The sequence below is a fragment of the Microdochium trichocladiopsis genome, assembly GCF_020744255.1.
Source record: "Microdochium trichocladiopsis strain MPI-CAGE-CH-0230 chromosome Unknown B0I36scaffold_9, whole genome shotgun sequence".
In the NCBI taxonomy this organism is placed as follows: Eukaryota; Fungi; Ascomycota; class Sordariomycetes; order Xylariales; family Microdochiaceae; genus Microdochium; species Microdochium trichocladiopsis.
The window spans coordinates 2,226,130-2,238,437 of record NW_025763552.1 but is presented as its reverse complement, the minus strand read 5'-3'; the positions used below and the strand labels follow the sequence as shown (position 1 = coordinate 2,238,437).

At 58.0% G+C, this 12,308-nt stretch overlaps 5 protein-coding genes across 5 annotated transcripts; 3 read left to right on the top strand and 2 right to left on the bottom strand.

Moving 5' to 3' along the window:
• Positions 1-1,854: 1,854 nt before the first annotated feature.
• Positions 1,855-3,315, top strand: B0I36DRAFT_434600 (Alpha/Beta hydrolase protein; the record flags this gene model as incomplete). Its single annotated transcript, XM_046162716.1, has 1 exon — positions 1,855-3,315. One exon carries the CDS (start codon positions 1,855-1,857, stop codon positions 3,205-3,207), a length of 1,353 nt encoding a protein of 450 aa, XP_046008644.1. The 3' UTR covers positions 3,208-3,315.
• Position 3,316: 1 nt separating this feature from the next.
• Positions 3,317-4,717, bottom strand: B0I36DRAFT_424690 (tryptophan synthase beta subunit-like PLP-dependent enzyme). Its single transcript, XM_046162292.1, has 2 exons — positions 4,291-4,717; positions 3,317-4,203 (listed from the first exon to the last, which is right to left on the bottom strand). The coding sequence occupies exons 1-2, from the start codon at positions 4,476-4,478 to the stop codon at positions 3,351-3,353; spliced, it is 1,041 nt and encodes a 346-aa protein (XP_046008643.1). The 5' UTR covers positions 4,479-4,717; the 3' UTR covers positions 3,317-3,350.
• A 351-nt stretch (positions 4,718-5,068) lies between these two features.
• Positions 5,069-5,972, bottom strand: B0I36DRAFT_387463 (uncharacterized protein; the record flags this gene model as incomplete). The annotated part of the gene is made up of 3 exons (XM_046161176.1): positions 5,828-5,972; positions 5,393-5,763; positions 5,069-5,336 (listed from the first exon to the last, which is right to left on the bottom strand). The coding sequence occupies exons 2-3, from the start codon at positions 5,701-5,703 to the stop codon at positions 5,069-5,071; spliced, it is 579 nt and encodes a 192-aa protein (XP_046008642.1). The 5' UTR covers positions 5,704-5,763; positions 5,828-5,972.
• Positions 5,973-7,708: 1,736 nt separating this feature from the next.
• Positions 7,709-9,730, top strand: B0I36DRAFT_332515 (uncharacterized protein). The gene has a single exon (XM_046155127.1). The coding sequence runs from the start codon at positions 7,742-7,744 to the stop codon at positions 9,380-9,382; it is 1,641 nt and encodes a 546-aa protein (XP_046008641.1). The 5' UTR covers positions 7,709-7,741; the 3' UTR covers positions 9,383-9,730.
• Positions 9,731-11,296: 1,566 nt separating this feature from the next.
• Positions 11,297-11,954, top strand: B0I36DRAFT_353255 (uncharacterized protein; the record flags this gene model as incomplete). Its single annotated transcript, XM_046157191.1, has 3 exons — positions 11,297-11,567; positions 11,655-11,763; positions 11,813-11,954. The coding sequence occupies 3 exons, from the start codon at positions 11,297-11,299 to the stop codon at positions 11,952-11,954; spliced, it is 522 nt and encodes a 173-aa protein (XP_046008640.1).
• Between the last annotated feature and the right edge of the window lie 354 nt (positions 11,955-12,308).

The window sequence follows — 12,308 nt, the reverse complement described above, 5'->3', positions numbered from 1 at the left end:
GTGCCAGTACACGCCCAGCTTGGCGTCCCGGAACCACTCGGGCGCCGCGTTGTGCTTGTTGGTCGACTCCCACGTCGCCTCGTAGGGGCCGGCGGCAACGGCGCTGTCCGAGGTGGTATCGGAGCGGCGCACGGGAGACGCAGAGGCCAGGCGGGCCCAGGCCGCAAGGGCCGCCGCGGTGGTGCTGTGTTTGGGGATCATGGCTTTTTTGATGGAGATGTGTGGTCAAGGGAGCAAACCGGCCATGAGCAGAGAGAACCAAACCTCGTCAAATCTTCGACCACGGCATCCAGCGGTCAAAAAGCTATATATACTTGTCGAACCGTCATGTTGACTGCCGATCACTTCGTGTTGGGACGATTCAATTATGCGTCGGCATTATTGTTTTTGCTTGGAAACCCCAAGCCAGGGTAGCATCACGACTCCGCCCATCAGCGACCAAAGGGGAAACTCGAAGTTGGAATATGCAAGAAGCGCGCCAATGGAATCGCCAGCGGCACGTGATCGTCTCGCTAGCTGGGGCGCCATCGCGCCTCCCCGCAAACAAGTGCCGGGCCTGTAGGCGTCATGCGGCAGCTGGGGGGCATGTTCGGGGTTGTTTTCCTCCAATGATGGAAGGACTAGATGCCAAGCACGAAGCAGATCGTGGAGAATTGCGGGGTCCCAAGAGTGCGGAGAGTCCGTGTCGATCGCTGGCTTGTGACCCGACGGGGATTTGCACGATTCAAGGCACGCGGGTGGGCATGCCCTGGGGTCGACTTGCGAGGCCGGGATTGGGCCAACGAGTCCCGAGGTTGTGTTGTTTCGGGGGGCCCACGATTCTAGGGTGGTAGTCATGCCAGGGCTGGACGGTGGCAACGGCGGCATGCCTTGTTGCAACCAGGTCGCGCCGAATAATGCATGAAGATGCATTGTCAGGACGCGGAACACCATCCTGGTCTCGCTGAAGAACACCGCGGTTTCTGCTGATGCTTCTGCATGGCAATAGAGAGCATGTGCATCAGGTAAATGCGCCCGCCCTGTTGTATCGGGCGTTGACAAGGGTGCGGTCTGTCCATCATGTGCTCGCTTGTGACAGAGCTATTTGCAGGCGGACTGCATGGACAGCATGGTCGATACGGTCAACTGGTTATTTGCACGAGGAATCTACCCGTGTCTTCTTCCAATGTCAGTGAATTCGGACCATGGACAAGTCGTGGTTCTAGAGTATAAATAGAAAGACGCCCACAGTAGCGCCACCTCATCAGGACCCCACAAACGTTTTCCATCGGTGGTTTGCGCTTGGGCACGCGGAGGCACGCCACAAACGCCACCACAACCTGTCAAGCCATTCTCGTGAAGGCAGAGACAGTTAGTTGTGCCTTGTGTATAGGATAAGTTGTCGGCTTTTCTCATGACGGACGGCTACATGACTCTGTGTACTGCTCCCGGATGGTTGGGCCCACATTCCAGAGCATGGCCTCCCCTGACGTCAGGCTACGGATGAACTCACTACTGGATCAATCAGCAATGACACTCGCCAATCCTCCCACAATTGCGAAGCCTGCACTACGGATGCCCCTGAGCAATCGCCTGGACCCCGAGAACAAAAAGCCAGATGGGGAGTAAGCACTAGAGCCGCTTGCACTTTCATGTGCGCAGGGTCTCCCAGCCCAACTGCGCAACTAAGGTTGTCAGTACCCGCTTGTTCCGGGCTACATCCCCGAATAGCCTTTCAGGGGCTGACGAAATCGAGCACATCATCAACAAACACTAGCTACGCCAAACGTGCCTTTCGCCGTCATGCCGCCGCATCCCTTTTTCCAGCTTCATCCGCAGACATCAAGTGGCGTGAGGACGAGCCGCAGATGAACCATGGAGTCAATCGAAATATCTGGCCCTGGAGGCCCTCTCGAACTGCTCTGCAGCCTCCCCCGCGCTCGTAGCGTGTCCAATTCACCATCAACAGCAGCCTCCCTCTCCAACACTATTGACGCCACTACTATCACCACCACCACAAACCACAACGACCCGCGCAATCGCGGCGCCCGCCGCCATGCCAAGCCGCCCGTCCTCTTCGTCCACGGCGCCATGTGCTCCGCCCACGACTTCGCCCTGCTGCTCCCCTACCTCGCCGCCCAGGGCTATCCGGCCTACGGGCTGAGCGTGCGCGGCCACGGCAACTCGTACGCCCAGTCCTTTCTCGGCAAGATGCTCTTCACCCGGGGCCGGGACTGGGCGCGGGACATCTCGGCCGCGCTTGCCTACGTGGCCGGGCGGCATCCGGACCGCCCCGCGCCGGTGCTGGGCGGGCATTCCCTGGGCGGCGGGTTCGCGCAGTATCTCGTCGGGTCCAAGGGTTTTCGGGCTCCAGCCGGTGGTGGTGTTGCGCCTGATGATCAAAGCAGCGGTGGCGGTGGCGGCGGCGGCGGCGGCGGCGGAGGCGGGAAGAGTTCGAGAAAAGGAGTTGAAAAGGATGTATACAAGGAGGCGAACCCAGCCCCCAGGAGAAGTGCACCACGCGCAAAAGGCACATCCGCGCCGCCACCGCCGCTCGCGGGCGCAGGGCAGAGCAGACGCAGCCACGCCATATCCGGCCTCATCCTGCTCGCCGCCGCCCCGCTCTTCGGCGCCGGTAGGACCATCAACGCCAACTGGCAGGCCGCCGAGATGATCGTGGGGCTCGAGGACAAGAACCTGGCGGCGAGAAAGGGCCCGCCGGTACTACTGCGGACGCCCGCGCACGTGCGCGCCGCGTTCTTCAGCCGGGAGACGGAGGACGACGTGGTGGAGCGGTGGATCCGCGAGTGCAAGACCCCGATCGAGGGCGCCGTGGCTGGGCTGCGGTGTTTTCGGAAGATGGGCGAGTATGAGCGTGTGCTAAGGCATGTTGATGGGTTTGAAGCCGATTTGGGTGGTGTAGATGGTGGCGGCGGCGAAGGTGAGGCTGCGGGAGGGAATGGAATGAAGACGAAGAGACGGAAGATCCTGTTCATTGCTGGCGGTGAGGATAGGCTCGTCACACCAGATATGGTCGAAAGGGAGTACAACAAGTACGCAGAGGTCGCGCGGGCCATAGGGCTTGAGCACGCAGACACGCCAGGGGAAGCGTGCATGCACCTCGTTGTAGAGGGATGTGGACACCACCTCATGATGGATGCGTACTGGGAGGATTGTGCCCGAGGCATCGTCCGGTGGCTCGAGGGTGAGGATACTCTCTTGTCGTAAGATTCGACTAGCGAGAATGGAAAGTGATTCGGTACATTACTTTCATGGCTCAGCAATGCTCACTCACACACACGAGATACCCCAAGACCAATAATTAACAAGAAGTATAAGTTGGTTATTTGTGTCGTTGAATTAATAGACATCTACATCCCCGAGTACGCGTTAAGGGCCAGCTGTCCGCCGAGGTGGGCATACAGCACGTTGCCACTCGCAATCTTGCCCGTCTTGATCAAGTCAATCATGCCCGCCAGGCTCTTGCCCTCGTAGACGGGGTCGGTGATGAAGCCCTCGGTCTCGGCGCCGAACTTCATGGCCGCCTTGGTCTCGTCGTCGGGGATGCCGTAGATCTTGGCGTTGTACTTGTCGTCGAGGATGATGTCCTCGGGCGTGATGTCGTCCTCAGTCAGGCCAATCTTGGCCGCGGTGAACTTGGCGATCCGCAGCACCTGGTCAAACGTGGCCTGCACCTTGCCCGAGGCGTCGATGCCAATGACCTTGCGCGGCCTGCTGCCCAGCTTCTTCTCGGCGAGCTTGAAGCCCGCCACCATGCCGGCGAACGTGGACCCCGTCACCGCGCAGACAATGACCGTGTCGAAGAAGACGCCCATCTCCTTCTCCTGCATCTCCACCTCGAGCGCCCACCGCGCGAACCCCAGGCCGCCGAGCGGGTGGTCCGACGCGCCCGCGGGGATGTAGTACGGCTTGCCGCCCTTGGCCTTGATCTCGTCGGTCAGGTTCTTGAGCGCCTCCTTGTGCCCAATGTGGAAACCCTCGGCGTTGAGCCGCACGTCGCCGCCCATGAGCCGCGACAGCTGGATGTTGCCGACCTTGTCGTACACCGGGTCCGTCCAGTCGACCCAGCGCTCCTGGATCGTCGCCGCCTTGAGCCCCAGCTTGGCCGCCACAGCCGTCACCTGCCGCGTGTGGTTGGACTGCACGCCGCCTACCGAGACGAGGGTGTCGCAACCTTGCGCGAGGGCTTCGGAAGCGAGATATCTGCAGGTAAAGATATTGTGTCAGTTTAGAAGGCAAAGATGGGCCTGGTCGTCCCGTTCAGGGAGGGGCGGAAGGGAAGATGCTCACTCTAGCTTTCTGGTCTTGTTGCCGCCATAGGCCAGGCCAGAGTTGCAGTCCTCACGCTTGGCGTAGACATTGACCTTGCCACCCAGCGCCGCGGATATCCTGGGGAGGCTCTGGATTGGGGATGGGCCAAAGAGGAACGACTCGCGCGGGATGCTCGCGAAAGGCTCGGGGAGCGTGACGTCGGCCATGTTGTGTGTGGGCTGTAGAGACGGCTAGGAGTGTGATGCGGGGGTACTGGCTGCCTGGGATAATGACAGGAAGTTACTGAAGAATTGGATGAGGTTAAAACAAGTTGAAAGATGGACACTCTGAGCAACGGGACACGTTCAAAGGAAAGCGAAGAGTTTAAGGAGCAATGACGGAAACACCAGCTCGGCCGTCACGATAATCAAGTCCCGCCGGGCACTAAATCTGGCCCCGAAACCCCTCCAGAATCCCCAATGGTGCCAAGCCAAGCCGCCAGGAACCGGAGGCAGCACCGACAATCAATGCGATCTCGTTACGTTAACCGCGTCAACCCACATGTAAACGCCCCGTTATCTCTGGCATATCTGCTGGTTCGAGGACGCTGCTGTCAGGAGATCCGTATCCGTCGGGAGGGGGGACCCTGGGAGTCTGCCGATGTCGGCTGTTTTTGTAGATACGATAAGCACCCACTGCCCACTTGCTCGGGCGCTAGCCTGGGCATCCCCGCATTTGTTGGGCGGGTGCACGAGTCGTGTCCGCCGGCACAACACGGAGGAGGGGCGGATACGGGGGAGAGGGACGGATTGGGCCATTATCTGCCCTTGCGTTCCTCGCAGTGCTTGGTGTAGACACCCAAGGACATCGCCGCAATCACGCAGCCTGCGACCTGCCATGCGGTGGCCCACTCGCCATAGACGAGCCAAGCCACAAACACGGCGAGGAACACGAAAACTGGTAGTACGAAGGATGACATGACTTGGTATTGCCTGGCATGCCAGCCCTCCTGCACAAGCAAGCCTTTGAACGTGAATTGTCCAAGACTTGTAATGTTGAGATCACGCCACTGGCTCAATATATCCCTGAGATCTTGTCAGGTCTGCGTGGAGATTCACTCGACTGTGAGAGTTGCGCTTACCATTGGCTGATCAGCAGCTCGTATTTATCCATATCCCCATGCCAGGCCGCGAGTTCGGGATGCTCGAAATAGTTCTTGAAGAAAGGCTGCCACCGCAGGCGCAGGTGCTGCTTTTGGGACGCGAAACCGCCCTCCATGGGACACCTCGACCCCAAGTCCGGATCGCTCCACACCATTGGACAATCAACGGTGTGGTCCCAAGTACCCCAATACGTGTTGAATTGGCACGTGTCTATGTTTTCATCCGGGATATCAAGTGGATTAACCGCGAGCCTGGTGGTGTCAATTTTCAACTGAGCCGGTGCGTACATGCCTGCGTATACCGTTGCATGCCCAGGCCTGTAGTCCTGTTCCGGACCAGCAATGGCGATCTTGGAGTCTATATGAGTAATTTGATACCAGATGTTTGAGCCACAGGGCTATGCGAAGTCTTACCTCGACTACCGTCACCTTTATTACCCTGTACCACGGCAAAAACGACTTCCAATTTCCGTGTGCATTTCGCCAGGCCTGCCGAGCTTGGCGCCATTGGTCAACGGCGCCAGCCGAAATGTCTATCTGAACTGGCAGGATACGACAGAAGTCTGGCGCACCAGAGCACAAGAAAAGGGCGGACGAGTTCACAGCCACGAAGGGTTCCAGCGTCTCCAAGATCTGATTCCTGTGCCGCTGGAATTTCGAAAGTTCCGGCGAGCGAAAAAGTGTTTGAGTGTCGGCTGGGAGGTTGTTGATTCCCCCGAGGGAATGCTGCTGGATACCACTGCATCCGTTGGGGCCGGGTACGTCGCAGTTGTCTGATTGATAACGTTTTCACGCGGTCGCGGATTTTCTTGACGCTCCGCAGACGTCAAAGAGCCCCCGCAGTCAGCAACAGGGGTCTGACTTTCAAGATCGTGCGCACCTCGTGGGTGCATGGGGACTGTGGGTTGCGCTCCCATAACAGTCGTGATTTTAGCGTCGAGGAGGAGGATCTGTGGAACAATGGCCTAAAGAGAGGCAGCATCACCGCGAGGATCACAGAGCCTTGAAAACAATTTTCAACTGCCAAGAAGCTTACCACGGCACGAGGTAGTGGTTTTGGCAAGTCTTGGAACCCATCACAATAACTAGAAGCAGGTCCGTTGGCGCCCAAGATGACTGCGCCTTGATGTCCTTGCTGCTTGCACAGCCTGCTGCAACTCGAACAGCCGCAGTGCATGCAGCAGGGTATGTTGCCTGGGCAGGCATACCACTTGTTCAGCCAATCGTGTGCGGCCTTCTCGCAGCCTGCTTCGAGAAACCTCGTGAACCATCGGGGTTCAGGACCCGAGTAAGGCTCTCTCAAGGTGTCTCAAAATCCTAGAGATGAGCCTGCGCCGGCATACATAGATCCGCCTAGAGATTCCCGCATTTATTGACATCCCAGCTTGAGAGATCCGCCATGTTTCGATAGGTGAGCCTTACCACAGGCCTTTAGAGCAACAGGAACATCTACTGAGCCCTCAAACGGGATTCGCTTTCGCCTTTTGCATGGGCCGGTTCGACGCCCCTAACCTCCGTAGTGAACAGTTCGCCTGTCAGCGCTCTGTAATGAATCCAAACACCTCCTGGTTCTGCTGAATATCTTCAGGATGGACGACCTGAGAGTCGTGTACTCCGTGTCGACACATGGGTACATTTTAAAACAGGTTTGCTGTGTTGGGAGGTCTTGCATCGTAACCAGATCCCGAAGCTTGTCCTCACGAAGAAGAATGCTCGACAACGAGGACCTTGGTCATTCAGCTGGCAACTCGATCTGTAAAACAAGCTGACACTGGCAACCTCAGCAAGCAACCTTGCTAAACCGCTTCGGCGCCCTTCAAAGCCCGCCGTTGGCCAGCCGTTGAGGAAACTATCAATGCCCTGGTGACTTGATGTAAGGCTTTTTGTTAGATAGCTGCTGTATTTGCAGGGTTTCGGGTGTGGGTCAAGACATCCTAGCCAGCTTGCCAGGCGCGACCTGAGTCGCCCAGGGGCTGATGTCTACGGAGAAGAGCTCAGAAACACGCGCGTGTGAAGGCTGAGACAGGATTAATGTGTTTAGCTTCAACCTGTAAAGTCAAGTACCGTGTCGTATTCCCGTGAGAAAAAAAAATTGATTAATGCAAACGTCCTGGAAGCGGTTAGCAGCCAAAGACTACGGAGCATTGACCGGTGACTTAAGACCAATAAGACGGGTGCACATTTTGACGATAGGGGGAAAATTACAGGGGCCCCACATTGTGTCGGCAAAGCAGCGGACCCTTAAAGTGTGCTTAGAAGTTCTTCTCCCCCACCCCTAGTTTGTCCAGACTCGACGAGCAGTGGATTGGCTGAATCCATACGAAGAGCATGGCTGGTGACGTGCCAGCTCGGCTGGACGCGCCGGCCGAGTCGAGCCAGCCCAAGCCCGAGCCCAAGAAAAAGCGGGCTTGGGCCCCCAAAGTCAAGTCAGGTACGGAACCCTTTCCTTCTTGGCGGCGTCTTGGATGGTCGAGGCAGGCAAGCCGGCTTACGCGCAGGGAAACCCGCTACCTAGGGTGCCGGCAATGCAAGGCATCGCATGTCAAATGTGACGAGCAGCGCCCTGTATGCGGCCGGTGCCATCGCCGACAAATTGCCTGCAACCAACCCCTATCCTGGAGGAGCCACCGAGGCTCAGCAGCATCCGCCTTCCAGCCTCTGCTCCCGGACCCCAGCAAGCCCCGGGCGCTGCGTCTTGTTGAGCCTTCGGCCTGCCTGATGACGCCCTCAGAGGTGCCCTACTTTGACAACTTCCGACACAACGTCATCTATCAGCTCGGCCACGGGTTCAGCGGGTTCTGGCGAAACACAGTCCTCCGTGAGAGCGGCCGCGACGACTGCGTTCGTAACGCCATCATTGCGCTGGGGGCTCTCGCGTGTGCCCAGAAGCAGTACGGTAGTGACTGGACGACCGTCGACGCACAAGCCGGACTGCCCCTGTACAAGACACAGCTGCAGACGCTGGCCGGGGCTCCCGGCTACGACCACTACTACCAAGCCCTCGTACACTACACCCGAGCCCTCGGCTCGCTCCGCCGCCTCATCACGATGCCCCTGCAGAGCAGCGGCGCGGGCCGAGCCATCCTCATCGCCACCATCTTGCTCGTCGGGTTCGAGACCCTGCAAGGCAACCCGGCGGCCGCAGACCAGCTCGGCGCTCTCGGCTTGTCACTTTTACACGAGCCCATCATGCAGGGCAGTCTCGCCACCAAGGGGCCGAGCTCGGCCTCCCAGATAGCTAGCATTCTCGACGACGAAAGCACCTGCGAGGCCGAGACTGTCCTCGTGCGCCACATGCTCTTAAACGCCGGGCTGTCCTCGCGGTATCGGCAAGCCAGAGAGGCCATCCTGCGGCTTCCAAGTCCTGCCGCATACGGGCCCCGGCCCTGGCCCTTCCCACCCGACGCTCGTTACAGCGCTTCAGAGTTCTCGCGCATGTGGACGCAGTGCCTGCTCCACGCAATCATGTGGTGCATTCGAGTCCAGGCAGCAATGCTGGTGCACCAGAGTAGCGGCGAGGACCACCACAGCAGTGCAGCAGAGCAATGGCACGTGTATCAGCAGGAACAAACCCTCATGATGGCCCTGCTCAAGGCGTGGATGGCTGCTAATCAGCAGAGGATGGTCCAGGCAATGGCAGCTAGCGAGCATGGACAGGTCTCCTACTACAGTGAGGCCGGCCTCGCAATGGCCGGCTGCTACTACTGCATCTACACCGTCTTCGACCTCTCGGACAAGCCGGGCGGCGACGACTACAAGTCCGCCATGGGCGAGCTGCTTGCCGGCATCGAGGCCGCCTTGCAGGGCCGCCCCAACAACACTACTACACTGCGGCCCTACGGCGCCGTTCTGGAGGGCATCAACCCCGTCATGGCGCAGTTCACGCTGCAGATGCCACATCCCGGCCTGCGCCACCGGGCGATGGAAGTATGGGGCAAAGTGCTCACGTTCAACCCCGCGGCTGGCTGATCTAAATAAGCACATGGTACGAGCAGAGATAGACATCATGAAACTTCAATAGCATTGAGACAGACTTGCTCTTTATTCAATCGCCAGGGTGTACCGGACTAGACACACTGGGATCCTCTAGGCCGCGTCTCTAGGGAGCCCAGAGGGTGTTTTGATAGCGACATCGCGATGCTCGGACGGACGACATACCACTCGAGAACCAGGACTACTATCTGAGCAGAGAGGAATGTGGAGCGACTACTACTCTGGGGCCTGTGGGTGACGAATCTCAGTCGTCAAAGTACCTGGGGCCAAGAGGCATGGCGGTGAGGTAGAGAGAGCGGCGGCGATGCCAGCAATTCAAGCGCGATGTGTTCCCGCTCTTCGTGTAGCACATGGTCCGGTTTATGGCCCCCACCACCAGATCGCCTGGTCGAATTGTGCGCTGACAGAGAGGCTCATGGTCAGGGGGTGAGCTGATCTCATGTGTGCAGCTGAGCAGCTGCAGGGAACTTATCAGCCATACAACATATGCTATCCGCCACTCAAAGTCTAGACCCTTCGACGCAAGAGACAGCAGCGTCGGAAGCAGGGCTGCCAACAAGCTGTGTGCCCTGTCAAAACATGTATACTGTGGCGAAAGAGCACCAGTACGTTTCCCGTGTGGGGATGCGAGCCTTGTGCAGACCGTATCCTAAAAGCTCCAGGTAGAGTATCTGGCTCGTCTTGCATGATGCAAGGAGGAAGTCTCGGACCGGCCCGCTTGCTAAATTTAACCAGAACATTGGCTGTGAGGGAGGGGGTGGAGCCAATCATTGTCCTCAAAAGTTGCTGGCTGAATAACCCCCCCGCTGCGATGATGGCGCCAGCACCTGCCGGACCGTGCCGCTGCAGCTGGGGCAGCTGGGGCAGCATGCCGTCTGATCATCAGCCGATGTTGGGGTCCCGCCTCGATTTGGCTGAATTTCATCCGAACGGACCTTGCCGCTGCGAGATCCGCGGTGTGGCTTCGAACTTCGGGCCGGGGGAAGAGCCCCATCTTTTATCTGAGGCGTGTGGGAATCTGCATTCCGACCGCGATCTAGTGCCTTAGTATGACCGGGAAGCCGTGTTATACACTCTCTTTACCAAGAACCGGCCCCTTCTTGCGATTGTCTGTAGGCTTGGACGAGCCATTGTGTATTGACTCGCAGCTTGGGCAAGCTCTTTTGCTTCCCAAGCCAGAGAACTGCACTTTCCACACCGGCCCATATCGTCTGGAGATGAGTAAGTACCCGTGCAGAATCGCATTGATTCTGATACCCACTTGCGCCACTGCTACCTAAACAGGGCACTTGGTGCAACACCACGCAGAAGACAAACCTTGCCATCGTCCTTGCAGCATCTGCCAAGCAGCCAACTGAGACTCGACGCCATGGGTGGCGTTTAAAATACTGTGTCGGCAAATGCGAGATACATTCGTCTGTGTTGTTTATCCAAGGGTGACATATGTATCGGCTACCCACATGAGGAGGACGATAGTTCTCAACTTTGCTGGAGACAAGCCTGTCGAAGCAATGCAGAGGCCTGACTCACCGTCTTTCAGCAGAGAACTCGAGCAGGTCTCGTGCAAAGTGTCCCTGGTCCTTTTACCAAACATGCAAGGCTGAGAGCATGGCTTGGAAGGTGGGGATGGGGATCTGTGTTCTCACCGGTGAAGTCTCTCATGAGCTTTGGCTTCGTTGTAGCCCAATATGCGCGAGAGAGGTTCGTGGATGCGCAAGAACCCCATGGCCGCTTCGGCACCAAGCCATATACTCGGAATATAAAAGGACGCGAATCCTCCTCTCTCATCCAGCTCACGAGAACTCAGCATCCTCAAGCAACCCCAGGAACCCAGCACACAGGACACTCGCGCCCCAGACCTCTCAGCTGCCTTATACCTCCTCTTTCAAAATGCTCTCCACCACCGTCGTGTTTGGCCTCTTTGCCACGGCCATGGCCTCTGCCATTCCCGCCTCTCTCAGCGCCCGCATCCCCGATGGCGTGACCTACACGGTCATCGCGCCCGAGGACATTCCCGACTACATCAAGGGCACGGGCAGTGCCACTGAGATCGCGGCCCGCGATGGCCTGGCCAAGCGTGCCGACTACGGAGTCTACCTCTGCACCAACGCTGGCTGGCAAGGCCACTGTGTGCACATCGTGGCCCCGTCGGGCGTGTGTGGTGAGCAGCCCAGAATGCATACCCTGACGGCGTCAACCACTTGCAGAAGACGAGGCAGAGATCCAAGCTAACAGTCCGGTGAATCAGTCCCTCTCGCCGACGACCTCAACGACAAGGTCTCTTCCGTTGGCCCTGATGCTGGCGCGTACTGCCGCTTCAACTTGTTAGTACTGCCCTGCTTGGTCTTCATCTTCTTGTTAGTATCGTTTAGAACCCTCGCTAATTCTTCTCGTGTTCAAATTCAGCGACTATGGCTGCCCGTCCAACTCGTGCGACCACTTCGACTTGACCGCTCCCGGCTACACCGACCTGAGCCAGGTGGCCAAGGTCTGCGGTATCAACCCTCCCAACGACAAGGTCTCGAGCTACCAGTGCTGGGCCGCTTAGATGGGCTGCAGTATCTACCTCGCAAGCTGATTCCATTTGATGATGATGGGAGGATGGTGGAGATTCGAAGGGGAAGGCGTAGATCAACTTTCCTCATTAACAAGTTCTCCTTGCGAGCCCAGGGTGTCCCAACAGGCCGAGAATGCTGTTGTGACACTGGAAATGCACTACCCGCAAGGGGGAACCAGACTTTGGATTCAATGGAGGCAGGCAGTTTTCCCATGGAAGGAGGTACGGATCACGTGTAACAGTCTTTCCCCCACGCTCCCTAGACGATATTCAAGTACCGTTCTTTCACGAGTTCCTACAATGAGTGTGGCGGCGTGGAGAGACAGCACAGGTATGATCGCTGGT

Bases quoted from the DNA above. Each gene is read 5' to 3' on its own strand.
- B0I36DRAFT_332515 (XM_046155127.1), top strand. From the start codon at position 7,742: ATGGCTGGTGACGTGCCAGCTCGGCTGGACGCGCCGGCCGAGTCGAGC.
- B0I36DRAFT_424690 (XM_046162292.1), bottom strand. From the start codon at position 4,478: ATGGCCGACGTCACGCTCCCCGAGCCTTTCGCGAGCATCCCGCGCGAG. The intron at 4,204-4,290 runs GTGAGCATCTTC...CTTTACCTGCAG, and splicing joins AACAAGACCAGAAAGCTAGA to ATATCTCGCTTCCGAAGCCC.